Source organism: Cucumis sativus, chromosome 2, assembly GCF_000004075.3.
Source record: "Cucumis sativus cultivar 9930 chromosome 2, Cucumber_9930_V3, whole genome shotgun sequence".
NCBI classification, from domain to species: domain Eukaryota; kingdom Viridiplantae; phylum Streptophyta; class Magnoliopsida; order Cucurbitales; family Cucurbitaceae; genus Cucumis; species Cucumis sativus.
The window spans coordinates 1,624,303-1,638,768 of record NC_026656.2 but is presented as its reverse complement, the minus strand read 5'-3'; the positions used below and the strand labels follow the sequence as shown (position 1 = coordinate 1,638,768).

At 34.6% G+C, this 14,466-nt stretch overlaps 4 protein-coding genes across 4 annotated transcripts; 1 reads left to right on the top strand and 3 right to left on the bottom strand.

The window, feature by feature from the left end:
- Nucleotides 1–109: 109 nt before the first annotated feature.
- On the bottom strand, nt 110–3,287 carry LOC101212944 (hypothetical protein). The gene is made up of 3 exons (XM_004139229.3): nt 2,804–3,287; nt 1,529–1,552; nt 110–677 (listed from the first exon to the last, which is right to left on the bottom strand). Exons 1-3 carry the CDS (start codon nt 2,994–2,996, stop codon nt 376–378), a joined length of 519 nt encoding a protein of 172 aa, XP_004139277.1. The 5' UTR covers nt 2,997–3,287; the 3' UTR covers nt 110–375.
- Nucleotides 3,288–3,872: 585 nt separating this feature from the next.
- Nucleotides 3,873–7,958, bottom strand: LOC101213661 (lysosomal Pro-X carboxypeptidase). The gene is made up of 10 exons (XM_004139232.3): nt 7,452–7,958; nt 6,581–6,761; nt 5,887–6,020; nt 5,691–5,800; nt 5,472–5,595; nt 5,187–5,342; nt 4,918–5,070; nt 4,709–4,788; nt 4,325–4,374; nt 3,873–4,250 (listed from the first exon to the last, which is right to left on the bottom strand). The coding sequence occupies exons 1-10, from the start codon at nt 7,818–7,820 to the stop codon at nt 4,108–4,110; spliced, it is 1,500 nt and encodes a 499-aa protein (XP_004139280.1). The 5' UTR covers nt 7,821–7,958; the 3' UTR covers nt 3,873–4,107.
- A 2,125-nt stretch (nt 7,959–10,083) lies between these two features.
- Nucleotides 10,084–11,384, top strand: LOC101214871 (temperature-induced lipocalin-1). The gene is made up of 2 exons (XM_004139237.3): nt 10,084–10,617; nt 10,887–11,384. Exons 1-2 carry the CDS (start codon nt 10,246–10,248, stop codon nt 11,070–11,072), a joined length of 558 nt encoding a protein of 185 aa, XP_004139285.1. The 5' UTR covers nt 10,084–10,245; the 3' UTR covers nt 11,073–11,384.
- A 970-nt stretch (nt 11,385–12,354) lies between these two features.
- LOC101203962 (protein ALP1-like) lies at nt 12,355–14,109 on the bottom strand. Its single transcript, XM_004139355.3, has one exon. The coding sequence runs from the start codon at nt 13,984–13,986 to the stop codon at nt 12,643–12,645; it is 1,344 nt and encodes a 447-aa protein (XP_004139403.1). The 5' UTR covers nt 13,987–14,109; the 3' UTR covers nt 12,355–12,642.
- Between the last annotated feature and the right edge of the window lie 357 nt (nt 14,110–14,466).

Genomic DNA, 14,466 nt, shown 5'->3' with positions numbered 1-14,466 from the left:
CGGTTGAAGAGGCGATAATCATATATATTATATATTAGCAAATGCAGAAGAGTGGGATCTATAACATTGTCATGTAGGAATTATGATGTAGAATTGACATGTTTCCAGAAAAGGTTGAAGAGGCGATAATCATATATATTATATATTAGCAAATGCAGAAGAGTGGGATCTATAACATTGTCATGTAGGAATTATGATGTAGAATTGACATGTTTCCAGAAAAGGTGCAATACAATCAATGGAGGAAAAGAGAAGAACATTATGCCTTTGACAGACTGAAGAACCAAGCACTTCGCTTGCCAGTTTCTACTGATCTTGTGGATTGAATAACTTGACGACTAGTTGAACTAAGAGGTTGCCTTTGAAATTATAGATTTATTCCCCTTCCCAACCCATTTGGCGGGCTCGTCGCTCCCACAATGATGTAACCTTCCTCTCCTTGATCATCAATGCTTCGGCACGTTCTCGGGCTTCTTCACAAGTTTCTGTGGCAGCAATGCACTTTTCAGCCTCTCTCTGATACTGAGAAGCAGCTCTTTTTGCCTCAAACAAAGTGATGTTCATATGGCGAGTGTGTTCGCCGGAAACTGCTTCTTGAAGCTTCAATTCTTCTGTCAAAAGGTCCACAAATTGTTTTTCCATCTCCTGCTTGAGATCTGGGTCATTACTCCCACAGTCTGTATTGTAAAAACAAGTGAGCATGTGCATAAAAAAAATATCAAGAAACAAATAAGCAAGTTATATCACAGATTTTGAATAACTAGCTGAAATCAAGTTTGGAAATAACACAAATATCAAAATAAGTTTCAAGATTCAACAAGATAAACTCCTAGTAAGAAGTACCTAAAAGCCTATGTGATTCTACTTGAAAAGTTTCCAACCCGAGAAGTGAAGAAACTGCAGCCCTTTTCTTTCTCTTTTATATATATAAACGTGTGTCAGCTAAAGTATATTTTGATTAATCTTAAAGGAAACCGACCCAACTCTAGAACATTTGAATTCCAAAGAAACTTGAATGATGTTAAATTCTAGATAAATGGTCTCCTTAGATTGTCCGGTTCATATCATAAAGATAGAAGACAGGAAAAGGGAGTTGAGACTTCTCTGGACACAACAAATATTGGAAGAGAGATTTTTGGACGTGTGATCATGGGTGCCCACAGTAACAAGTAGTGTGCAAGCATTAAATCGAGGAACATCAATAACCATAAGAAAATGGTTGGCAAATCCCTTTAAAGAAGTGCAGAAGACACAATTTCTTCAGGAGTTCTGATTCATCATAGAATGCAGAACAAGAAAATGTTGAATTTAAAACGAACAAAATTAACCTTCAATAGTATCAGATGTCATGAAAATGGATAATGGAAGAAAAATGTAATATTTCTCCATAAAAACAGAAATAAGATAAATTTAGCTCAGTAAACCATAACAAGCATTCTGATGGTACTAAAATAAGTAAAGAATCACGATTGTCACATAATGACTGCTAAGTTCATTTGCAAGTTGATTTGGAGGGATAAATTCTAACCTGTAACGGAGAGATTGGCCAGACCTAAAAATGAATAATCAAGAAAAAAAAAAGACGTATTAGTGAGGAAGCAACAACGAATCTGGTAAGAACACAAAATCAAGTTGACAATTACATGGAATCAAATAAAGTATTTCTAAGAGAGAACATAAATTTAATAAAAGAATCTGCATGTGGTAAATAAGGTTGGAGCCATTTTATATGCAGTCTGTATATCAATTTTAACACAAAAACTTCACAACACATGTTGATGCGCTAACATCAGTTCCAAGAGACATCAAGGATATTAGCTTTCCCCTAGAGGCTTCAACCCAAGACCCTTAAGGGGACTTACCCCAAAATATCTGAAACCATTGCTACTAGGATGCAATTTATAATAAAAATAGCTTTTTCTTTTTCCAAAAAGATAAAACTAGGTTCAGAATAATATTCATTTAAGATGCAATGCCACACAACCATTGTTAACTTAACAGTTATGAAGCAGGAATAGGCAGTAAGCATGATCTATAGAGTTATGTAGAATTCTTTTCTAGCAAAATTAGCTAGCAAATTGATACTTCAAGAAGTTAATTGTGATAGTAAAATATGAAGAGGACCTAAAAGCAATATTTACAGAAACCCACAAAGAAAGAACCATTGATTGGTCATGGTGGTATTATCATTTCATTTAATGACAACAACTTTTAATTAATCTATAATTGAAGACCAAGTGAATTTTCTTTGAAAATTACAGTGTACAGATTTGAGAAAATTTACCAATCCAGGGAAACAGAAACATGAACTCAAAGCAAATTATAAGAAAGAAATCCAAGTTCATAATTTCAGATCGAATGCCACTTATGATATACTTCAGTTAAGAATCAACAAAAAATCAATTCAAGGAGTACAACATGCAAAAAGTGTAGTAAAATTCCAGCTATCGACAAGTGTTGTTACTCCAAAAGGCACCGGTGAAGAACATCATAAATTCTTGAAAAGTTTCCCAACAAAAAAACCAATAATCTAACCGGACATAGGGCTTAATCTAGCTCCATTAAGCCCAACAGAAGGTAACAAAAGAAGTACAAATCCAAATCTAACATGGGTCAACTTTTCCCCAGCCACAGCAACACACAAACAAAGAAAGAAACAGCTAAGAATCAAAATCATGAATGAAAACAGATCAAAACACCAAATTCTTCAAATGGGTATCTGTTAATTTCACTAAATTTCACAACTAAGCCAACAAAAACAGAAATGCAAAGCAACCCAGAAGAGATTAACGATTATTATTACCAGGGGAAATCTTCAAAAGGGATAATGGGGGTGGACAATCGCAGATGCAAGGAGGACAGGAGGCTTTTGAATCTCCCAATTGCAAAGCCTTCTTGAATCTCCAATACAAAGCTGGTCCACAAACAGCCAAAGCAGAAACTACAGCAAAAAACACGAGACAACACCTTAAGCAAGCCCCAGATCGGCGTGACATTTCTCACCTTGATCTTCCTCTTTGATTCTTGTTTTTCTTTCTTTTTTCGTCGTGATTTTCCTCTCCCTTTCCGCGTTACTGAGAAAGTGAGGAACTGAGATCTAATTGCAGCAGTGAAAGTCTGAAAGAAACCAATGAAATGAATGGAAAAAACCAACAAAATAAAAAAACTTTAGCTAACAAAATTTCTTCTGGAGGAGTCGGTGTATTGAAAAATTTAATGGGGTTGTATTGTAATGTAACAAAACAACATAAAATCTAAAAAGTTTCCATTTTTTCCCCCCACAGTTGAATAGATAGTGTAAGAAAGAGTAATTGAATTAAATAAACCCAACCCCACCATTTATAGGTCTGATGTGTTGTATCATACAACCCTTAACCAAATTTAATATCAATAAATAAAGTACTCTTGCTTCTGTCAATCTCTCCTAACTATAAAAACAAGTTAATGAATTTTTTCTCTTTTTTTTTTTTTTTTTTTTGCATAAATTAATCCTATTACCCATAGTTAAACTAATAAACAAATTTAATATGATTTTTAAAAAAACTGTTTTTCTAATATGGCAAAAGAATTATATGATCCTCCTACTTAATGTGGTTTCTTTTATATTGTCTAAATCAAATGCTTTCATCCTTAAGATTTTGTAATTTTAAGTCATTCCTCTATGGTTAGATCAAAAGCGTGGAATTCAAATTTTCAAATTGGCCCATTATACATGTCAAACAAAATAAATTCTAGCATTTGGTGCAAGTTTGTGATACTCAACAAAATAAAACATATGAATGGTGCACTTTTTTTTAATGATTAATTTAAATAAATTTGAAAAAGAAAAGAAGAGGTGTTGGGTGGGGTGGGGTGGGATTTAGTTTAGTTTGTGTGGTAAATGCAAAACATTTTGGAACTCAAAATGGAATGATACACTTCCAAAGTTTTTAAAACCCTTGCTAAGAAAAGTAACCCATTTGATATTGCATCATACAAATTATTAGAAAGATATAAATAGTTCATTCTACATTGTTGTTCACAATGTATGATTCCATCTTCCCACTTGAAAAGTACTCGACAATAATCACACTCACTCCCTACTTGAACTTGAAGTGACAAGATTCATTACATGAATTTCTTGTCTTGTTTCATATCAGCATAATGCTCATTAATCCATTGATGGATAATCTCCACCTCTTGCCTCCTCTGCTCGACAAGCCAGTCGGGGTCATCTTTCGTTGCTGATCGAAAATCGACATGGTGGGCTCCTGATATCAAGACATTTTGGTTAAGTATTTACGCAAACTACAAGAGAAATGTCTAATTTACTGACTTTACATACCTTTCTCTGTGACTAATGCAACGATACTAGTTGAAATATTTCTCAGCACCCTGAGAGAAGTTGAATACATTTTCATCACTTAGATCAAATGACCAGAAAAAGGAAGAATTCAGCAAATCGGCCGTTCTTGAACAAACTTAGAAATTAAAACATTTAGGTCGATAACTGATTATCTGAGAAACTATGGCTATTTGATGCTGTAATAAAAATAAAAAAGCATAGTTTTCTTGAAAGATTTTGAGAAATATTTCAAAACTGCTATTTTCCAAAGATAAGCACATATTAGTATCAGATCAGTTTTAGTTTAGTTTCCTGCATACATCATTCGAGGATTAAAACAGAGAGAATGGTTCGGAAAGAACAATTGTTAGTACAAGAACTGACCCTCCTCTGCTCCATGGATCTTGCATTCCATTAGAAAATATGATATTGCTGCCAAATCTTTTCAACACTTCCTCAATTCTCTGCAACACAAAAGAAACTAGCACTTAATCATCAACACAAGGAATTGCATCATGATACTGCATTCCATTAGAAAATATGATTTGCATGTTTGGAAGTAAAGAGATCAAGATAAAATTGAAAAATCTCACTTCGCCACCGTATTCAGTAGTGATCCAATGCGGACGAGGTGAAACTCCATATTTCTTCTTGCAATCTGTAGCAAATTCTTCATAATCGAACTTACTTGGAGGGAACATGCTCTGATTGGAACAAGTCATAGGCATCACCATCTCTGTACAAGCCTGCATTATGAAGTAAAAGCTAAACGTAAATTTTGGTTTCAGCAAGAATTCAAATCATAATGAAACTTCTGAAGTAAAACATGTATAGGATTGTGGCTTCAAGGAAACCAACAGACCTGCCAGTTCCAACCACTAAGACCATGAAGATCGGGTCCGTTTTCCACGTTAAAGCATTTCTCTCCATGTGAATAATTGTAATACAAGCTCGCAGCAGCAAAGGCCTTGTTAAGCTTGCTCGTTTCCGGTGCAAATGCATCGATAATCTTACACATCTTCATCAATCACAACCAATAGGGAAAAAAAAGTAAAGTATTTGAGATATCTTGGAATGATCTTATTTTATACAAAGACTTAGAATCTGATGAATTGCAATTTACAAGTTACATAAATCTCGGTCTCACCTCTTGTACAGGATAGGCTGGCAATGGCCTCATGAAGTTCGCTTCAGTCGGGTAATTTACCATTGAAGTGTAGACAAATGCTGACCATAACCAGTCTTGAACCGAGGATACCGAGTGAAGGTTTCTGTAGTTCCCCAAGGGGAACAGAGGAAACGTACGGTTAGTTCTTATCAACAGCTTATTTAAATTGGGAATTGTGAAACCAAAGTTTCCTTTTACTTGCAAGTTCTGAATGTTTTACTTAGTTCAGCCAACCCCTCTTCAGAAAATTCTTGCTGAAGCTCAGTCCAACTCCCTTTGATCACTTCAAAGCAATTCAAGCTAGCATCCTGCCACCAAAGGTAAGTAATGACATAAAAGAAACTGAACATTTTTAGATGGATCTGCTACAAAGATGAGGGAAAGTAAGAGAGACCTTGAAATCCTGAGAAACAGCATCATAGAAACTCGACCATGGTACGATGTTATCAAAGTGTAAAATCGGTGCTGAAGATGCCAAAGCTCCAATAGTAATATGTGGATATTTCAGTCTAAACCAGGCTGCTAGCACTGAGAGGTAAACCCAGAAATATATAAGATTTTCATGTCAAGAATTAAACATGGTATCATATTGTTGGAATCTTCTATTATCTTTTCAACAACTCCAAAACAATTGGTAAACGTGTCTAAGTTTCTTACAAACAACAATTCCTAACTCATGTAATCTACCTGCAAAGGTTTCTTATTATTAATAGACCACAAATTTTAACCACCAAACTCCATTAAAGCATAAAATTTTGACATGTTGACACCTGAGGAGTTTGCAACATACCTTCGTCGTTGGTTATTGGGCTAAAAGTAACTATATAATCTAAGAATTCAAGATTTGGAGATGGTAATTTGTAACAGCTAAGACATTGCCGTATGCAATCACTCAACAAATACCATAATGTATTATTATTCAAACTTACTCTTGGTAAGCTCTAATGATCATACAATTAAGCAGCCAAATATAGGTGAAAAAACTAAATGTTGCATCAGGTTTTGGCTTACAACCAATTAAACTGTATCTTATCAGAAAAATTAGCAAAGCAAACTAAGAGATTCAAATGGTGAATTTTTTTACTTACTTCCTCCATAAGACCCACCAAACACAACAACAGGAGAAGCCTCAGAAGAGAGGTTTTGCTTCAAACTTCTTATCAAAACTGCATAGTCAGCCAAAGCTTGTTGTGAAGTCAAGTAACCCAATGTTTCTGCCGAGTTATACGAATCATTCCCAAACGGCGTCGATTCTCCATAAAATCTATGCTGAAAAATAAAACAGGAACAAACCGATCTAAATTGTTCTCTGGAATCCCCAAAAGGAGCTTTATGTTTCACTAAACAGCAGGAAAACTAAAACTAACACCATTCAAATCCACCACTCTCACTAATATACCCATACTTCTTGTTAACTATCCATCAAACTTGTCCTAGAACTTCACAAATTATCCAACACCCAGAACCAGAAACAACACAAAATAGCTCTAGATTACACCATGAGGATTGACGCATTTTGTGAGTGTGTGCTTTTCAGTCCCAATAATCGCACAAACATGGACCAACCAGCTATATCAGTCAATACAGCCAGGAAAAATGGCAAGAACAAAATAGTAGACACAAACATGGACTTTTCTTTGAGTATCTGTGAGTGTCGAGCTAGCTTACTAATTTCACGGGACAAACAACATTAAACATGCACCTTTAAGAAGATAAGAATAGTTAGATCGGTTAATAGTGACATGAAAATTGCAGACAAAAACAAAACATTAGACACGAACATGAATCCTTCAAGAAGGAAAAACTAGTTAAATTGTGAAGAATGCCATGAAAATTTTAGACAAAAACAAAATATTCAAACCAACACCAACACCAACCCATCCCACACCCCCAAAAAAGAGAAGAAAAAAAAACACAAAAAACAAAAGGATCTATTTGTTGTATTGTTTATAACAGTACTTCAATGAAAACCAGAAGGGCGTGAAATTCTGGAGCAATATCTGGCAAGAAACCAGTATTAGCAGCAAACCATTCAATGTCACCCTCATTGCCAGTATAAACAAAGATTGGAGCTCCATTTCTCCAGTACTCCTCATTAATCAGATACTTCTGGTAAAATATTTTGGAACTCTTTGGCGTGAAGGTGAAATGATCTAGCAACTGAGGATAGAAACGGGTTTCAAAATGGATCTTTGGCTTCAAACTTGTAGCTTGCTTTAAGGAATCAAGGGGGTAATAAACTCTTGGGGAAAATGTTGCGGGTATTGCAAATGCTATACACAAAAGAAGGAGACAAATCAAGAGAAGAAAAATCCCTTTTAAACCCATTTTTCACCTTTCTTGCTCAGAACTCTCAAACTCCAAAAATGGTGAAAGAAAAGAACAAGAAGAAGAAAGAGTTCAGTGGGGTTTTTGCTCTTGTGTTCTTCAGCATCAAGAGTTCAATTATGCTCATTACTAAATGCCAACAAATGGGGTAAAAGAAAAAAATCACTTTCTTTCATCAATAAGACACTGATGTATGTCATTTTATGTCAGTGTCATGGTAAAATGTACAACATTGTTCTTGTAGTTAGAGGAAGTGTGAAATGATAGAAGACTGGATGGACATCATCTGTCAGTTCTTGTATTCTTACTTCAAATAATTCAAACTTTATCATCTCATGACTCATGCATTGCTTAAAGAGGGATTGCTAGATATGAATTTAAGTACAAGTTTAGTGTCGTGGAATTTGAATCTCTAAGTGCAGTTGAGCTAAATTCTTAATTGCAATACACAATCACAACATAATTATTAATTGATAGTTTGTACAAATGTTTATTATTGTCAACCTACCCAAAAATAAAACTAAATTCATAGTTTTAAAATTATCTACAAAAACACAAGTTTTCTATCATAAATCACACAATTGTATTGATGTAAGTAATAAGCTTAATGTCAAAAACATAATTCAATGGCAATCGTTCTATACTATCTCATTCAACACCACTGCCTTCAAGCTTAAAGATTCAAATTTTTATTATCTTCATTTGTTGTATTGAATCAGTAATAATGATTGTATTTAAAAAAAACATTTTTGATTTTAAACTTTCATGAAAGTAGCCATTTAATTTATGAACTTTGGTCTGTTTTGAATTAATTCAGGCATTCTTTCAATCTGTAACATTTTATTCATGTAATTTCAAATAATGGTTTGTCTCTAAATTTTAAAAAAAAAAATCATTGTCAATATTTATTATTGAATGATGTAGACTTTTATTTTATAAAAGTATTGAGTTTTTAATAAATTTATTGGTTTATTTACGTAAGATATTTCATTAAATATTAACACTAAAATCAATTAAATCATTATCAATTTTAAAGCATGATCACTAAATTGTTATACAAAAGTATCCATTAATCTAATTCAATGATAATTACTTATAATAATTTTCGAATTTTCTTCTTAACTTTCTTAATTTTTGTGTATTTTATTTTATTTGTATATTAACTATAATTTATTTTAATATTATAATTTTTTCTTATTATTTTATGGCAAAATTTAATAGTTGATTTACTTAATTATTACCGTTAATCACAACAATTTAATGTAAATTTAACGAGTAGACTCACATAACTACGATCTAAATTTTATTATATTTATAAATTATTTTGAACTTCGCTATCCATTTACAAATAACTTAGCATTATTTATCAAAACACCGTAACAAACTCCTTAAGTTAACGATCCCAAAATTGACATCGTGCTATGATAATTGAGTATTTTTAGATGAATATATATATAAGTCAAAGTAAATATAGCATTTTTCCAATTTGAAAAAAAGCAGGTTACAATGTTCTATCTCTTGAATGCTTCTTAGTGTATTCAAAAGTTTATACTAAAGTGTTGTAATTCACCCCATAATTAAATTAGACACATTATTGATATTGAATATCAACTTTATATTACGATAATTATTATAGGAAATCATGTACTTCAAACTGAAAACATTATTTAATATCAAATATTTTATTACAGTTAAACGAGAAAATATTAATACAAAGATTAGAAAATTCGAAGCAGTCCAAATTTCGTTTGATTTTTACTTTTTCCTTCGTCTCTAAAATTTGAGTCAAACTTATTTGAACAGATTTGAAACTTTAAATTGTTTTAGAAAAGAATTGCATTTTATTAGAAAGTTAAATGGTATATAAATTAAGTATATGAAGTAAATAGTTTAAACTCAAAATAAAATAATTTCATGCTAGGTGACTAATTACACTAAACTCATTTGATTTTGGCAATCTTCATTCATTGTTCAATAAATATCATTATAAATTAAATTAAAAATTATTAAAAATATAGAAACTAAAATTAGATACATAAAATCATAAATACTGAAAACCAACCAACTTAAACCCATAAGTAAAGTTTATACTAAATTCACAATTTAATCCCCAAAAGAGATAGAAATACTGTTTTTAGTCAATTATCTCTCTCATTAAGTATAGAATTGATGCCCCCCCCCCCATGGCCCAACTCCCCCACTTACCTTGTTTGGCAAGCAAGAAAAGAAAAGCAAAATTTCTCTCAACTAGGCCTCTGCTGATTTCTAGACCACAGAAAACCCTCTTCCCCACAACCATAATATCTCTCCACGTCTCCCCTTTTCCCAAATCCACATATTCTTCTTCAATAAACCCAAAATTTTCAAATCAAATCACCACCGACTCCCTCTGAGATCAATCGTCTCAGAAGCTCATCATACAACAATGGTGAAGACAGAGATGGATGTTATGAAGGATGTTGACCTTAAGAGGTATATGGGTCGGTGGTATGAAATAGCCTCATTTCCTTCTAGGTTTCAGCCGAAAAATGGAGCTAATACCAGAGCGACCTACACCCTGAGAGATGAAAGGACGGTGAATGTTCTAAATGAGACATGGGTTGATGGTAAGAGGGGTTTCATTGAAGGCACTGCTGTTAAAGCTAATCCTGACAGTGATGAAGCCAAGCTTAAAGTTAAATTCTATGTTCCTCCATTCATGCCTATTATTCCTGTTGTTGGTGATTACTGGGTTTTGTATCTTGATCATGATTATCATCATGCTTTGATTGGCCAGCCTAGCAGAAACTATCTATGGGTATGACATTGATTTTCTTCTTTGGCAGTTCGTTTTACTACTGGGTGATTGGTGAGATCAGAAAAGTGATGTCAATTCCCGTTTAGTTAGCAATTGATTTTCTATGGGTATGACATTGATTTTCTTTCGAGGAGTTTTTGGATGCTTGTGAACTGTTACAGGTTTGATGTTGTGGGTGGGAGATTTGAACCTTTAAACAACCAAAGGGGTGTTGAGTTATGATAAGTGGGAGATTCTGAATTGTGATTTCATGGTGTTTCTTTTGACAGATATTGTGCAGGCAGAATCATTTGGATGAGGAGATATATAATCAATTGGTGGAGAAAGCTAAGGAACAGGGTTATGATGTGAGCAAGCTTCGTAGGACAACACATACTGATCCTCCACCAGAAGGAGATGAAGGCCCCAAAGATACTAAAGGAATATGGTGGATCAAATCAATCTTTGGAAAATGATCAAGGTTTGAAGAAGAGTTAAATTGAATTTTGTACCATTGAGTTCAATGGTTTTGGTAAATTTCCCCACTTTGGTTTGTATCCAGTGAAGATTTTGTGCTTGGTTTTGTCGAATGGTTGAAACGAATCCTTTGTGCTGTTCGTATAGAGTCTTCCAGATATTGTATTAGCTGAATAATTTAGGATAAAGCTGGGTTGTGAGCTCTCCACATTTTCCTTTTAGACTGCCTGATTCTGAAGTTTCATAATACTGTAAAAATGAAATTTGAGGAGAGATGCAATTTATTTACTCAAAGTTTAACCTGTGGCTGAGCCTTTCTGTGCAAAACAAAACTATAACACTTTTCAGTTCGCATATCTTGGCAATGCTGAAGAGAGAGAGTAAAGCTTTTCCTAAAAGTATAGGAGTTTTGTTTTTTCCTATTTCTTGGAACATCTAAAAGTATCTTTATTTTGAAGGGGACTCATTTTTAAATTCCTTCTCTCTCCTAAAAGCTACTTCAAATCTGCATAAATATTCTAAGTCTCATTCCTGTGAAAGGGTCCCACTCAAGAACCTTGTTCAAATAGAGAAGCAAAGAAGAGATGCAAAATGGTTGAGAGATGAGAAGGTATATGAAGAGTCTCCAGTTTGGGTGCTCTTTAGTTTGGCAAACAATGTGAGAGCTTCATACAAGAACTGGCAAAAGCAACCCACGAATTAACATGTAGATCCATCTTTCTCGGCCTTATGACTAAGATCAGGTTTAGAATACGTCCTTATCAGTGTAATAGCACGTTGGTAAATGTTCTGAGTTCAGCATGGCTATGAATCCATGGCCTCAGGTTTTAAGCACATACAAAATAGAAGAAGTTCAATCAACTGTGATATTTGCAGAAAAGCCAAATGCGGTGTTGAAGGAAAAGGTGTTTTTGAACACAGTTTAAAAGACACTTTTTTTTAAGAAATAATAATAATAATGACTCTAAAGAAGAGACAGTAATGGACCGTTTCATCTTTAAATAATGTTGCAAATAATGTTGGGATTTTCAAAAAGCACTTTTGGTCATGCAACAGATTCAAAATTAGGACTTGGCGAGGACCAAGTCCATCCTTCCATTCTGAAAGCCCTTTACTTCTTTTGAGCTTTTTCTATAAGCATGACCATCCATAGTTATTTCACTTCAACTGAAATTCATGTTCGAGTTATACTAGAACAATTCCAAAAATGGGATTCAGATTAATTTATTAAGATGACTTGATTCAAAAGGCAGTTCCTACTCAATTGATAGAATATTTATATGTCAAAATCATTGCATTCAGAGGGACCCAAATCATGAACTAGATCTTTTAAATTTACATAGTGAGTGAATGATTTCAAGTCACTTTCATGTTCGATAAGTGTAAACATCCCTTCTCTAACAATAAGAATCAAATCACTAGGAAACTAATGGCTGACAAAAAAAAAAAAAGATCTACTTCTAGAGAATTAGGGCTTACAATCTGCAGTTTTAACAAAATGTTCTAAAGGATCAGAGAGGAATATATACAGCTGATGAAAGATTAAAATTACCAAGGTGTTCAAAGCAATCATCTTCTGTAGTTCAGGCTACTCAAGTGCAAGGCAAGGGCATCTCTGATATCCTTTCCTCTACCATCTCCTATCTCACCATCGAAAAGAGGAAACTTTTGCTCCTCACTTGAGCAACTTGCTCCTTCTTCTTGATCTTGCTCTTCATCTAGTTTCTCACTGCATTTAATCAGGAAATTCTGCAGCAGACATCCAGTCAATATAATAAATGGGAAAAAATCTCTACATCCTTCCTTCCATGGTTTTGACAAGAGCTTCCACCGAGCTCGGAGTCTGCAAAATGCTGTGTTAACCAACGCCATTGCACGGCCATGTGTGGAATTGAATGCTCTCCCACAAAAGCCAGAACTATCTTCTTCATTCAGTTCCATATATGGTGTCAAAAGCCATGGCAAAAGGGGGAAGCAAGAATCACCGATCAAGTATTGGGGAATGGGTTTTTCATTGTCGAGATTATAAACAGGACCCTTCAGTAATTCACTAGATTTCTCAATTTCTGCATATAGTTTGCTCTGCCGCAAGATTGTTGCAGGTTTCATGGAGCTCGGCCAACCAGCAGAGACATCCAGAAACCTCCCTTCAGCATCGACTAATGCTTGAACCAGAAGCGATCCATTTTTCAGCTCACCTTCAAACCCAAATCTTCTTAGACCTAAAACCCCACAACAATTCGGAAGCGAAATCCACCCAAATCCCACAACAATCCGATCAATGTCAGACCGTAACTCAAGCAAATGCCCCAATTTCTCATTAATAGCTTTACAAACAGCATAAAACGACCGACAAGCATCAGCAGAATCGATCCCAAACCGTCTCCCAACCGCCTTGTAGCTCGCGCCATGCGCCAATCGGAAAAGCGCAGCAGCTAAAGCACAATCGGGAGGAACTGAAGAGGATGGGGAGCTTTGAATCGGAGAAAGGAGACGAAGGAGGAGGGAGAAAGAGGATTTCGACATACGGAAAGAGAGATTCCATCTCGGATCGCAATCGACGTCCGATGTCGCGGATAGGAAGCGCTGGAACCAGCATTGGCGCGGTGGAGGTAGTGGCGGAGGTAGGGAAAGTTTTGGGAGACGAGGAGAAAGAGCGTGAAGAGAAGATGAAGTGGAACAAAGTAGGGATTCAAGGGCGAGGGTTTGAGAGGGAAGAAGGTGAAGATCGTTGAGAGAGAGAAAGGAGTGAGCAGAAGAAATGGTGGTTTCGATGAGGGTTATCAGTTGATGGTTAAGATGGTTCTCTTGATCGAGTTTCTTGGCCTTGCTTCTGGTAATGGCGGCGGCGGCAGCGTTCATGGCGGAACTTCTGGTGGTTCTCTTGTCCCCGGCGAGTCCTCTGGTGGCCATGGCGAACAGGGTAGGGGAGCACACACTGTGAATGCCATCATTGTCTTTGTGAACAAAAATAAGTTTTTTTTTTTTTTTCTAAATTATTAGAAAAAACAATTCTCTTTATTTAAAAAATACAACCAAAATATTTACCCCAACCATTTCAAAAATGGAAAAAACTCCAATTCTTGGATTTATGTTTTTATTTGAAAAACTATAGTTTTAGATTTGATAACCCTACTTTATATTTAGAAACCATAGTTTAGTAGACTTTGATCTTAAATATTTCGATATATTTACGAAAATTAATAAAATATATATATATATAGCTATCAATTTTAGTAGAAAATATAAATAATAAAGATGAGTTTGGTAGTAAATTGGACTTAGAAGGTTTTGGTAGGATAGCAATGGTCAAATTGAGAAGGAGCCAAGAAACTCTCGGGAGGATTATTCAAACGATACCATAATAAATTGAACTTGTTCAACTTACTTTGT

What these genes read in the sequence shown, in the direction of transcription:
- LOC101212944 (XM_004139229.3), bottom strand. Translation starts at nt 2,996, where the DNA reads ATGTCACGCCGATCTGGGGCTTGCTTAAGGTGTTGTCTCGTGTTTTTT. An exon ending in CCTTTTGAAGATTTCCCCTG is followed by an intron (nt 1,553 to 2,803) that starts GTAATAATAATC and finishes ATTCATTTTTAG; the next exon opens with GTCTGGCCAATCTCTCCGTT. An exon ending in GGCCAATCTCTCCGTTACAG is followed by an intron (nt 678 to 1,528) that starts GTTAGAATTTAT and finishes TTTACAATACAG; the next exon opens with ACTGTGGGAGTAATGACCCA.
- LOC101213661 (XM_004139232.3), bottom strand. Translation starts at nt 7,820, where the DNA reads ATGGGTTTAAAAGGGATTTTTCTTCTCTTGATTTGTCTCCTTCTTTTG. An exon ending in CTGTTTCTCAGGATTTCAAG is followed by an intron (nt 5,801 to 5,886) that starts GTCTCTCTTACT and finishes CTTTGGTGGCAG; the next exon opens with GATGCTAGCTTGAATTGCTT. An exon ending in GATCCATGGAGCAGAGGAGG is followed by an intron (nt 4,375 to 4,708) that starts GTCAGTTCTTGT and finishes AACTTCTCTCAG; the next exon opens with GGTGCTGAGAAATATTTCAA.
- LOC101214871 (XM_004139237.3), top strand. Translation starts at nt 10,246, where the DNA reads ATGGTGAAGACAGAGATGGATGTTATGAAGGATGTTGACCTTAAGAGG. An exon ending in CTAGCAGAAACTATCTATGG is followed by an intron (nt 10,618 to 10,886) that starts GTATGACATTGA and finishes TTCTTTTGACAG; the next exon opens with ATATTGTGCAGGCAGAATCA.
- LOC101203962 (XM_004139355.3), bottom strand. Translation starts at nt 13,986, where the DNA reads ATGGCCACCAGAGGACTCGCCGGGGACAAGAGAACCACCAGAAGTTCC.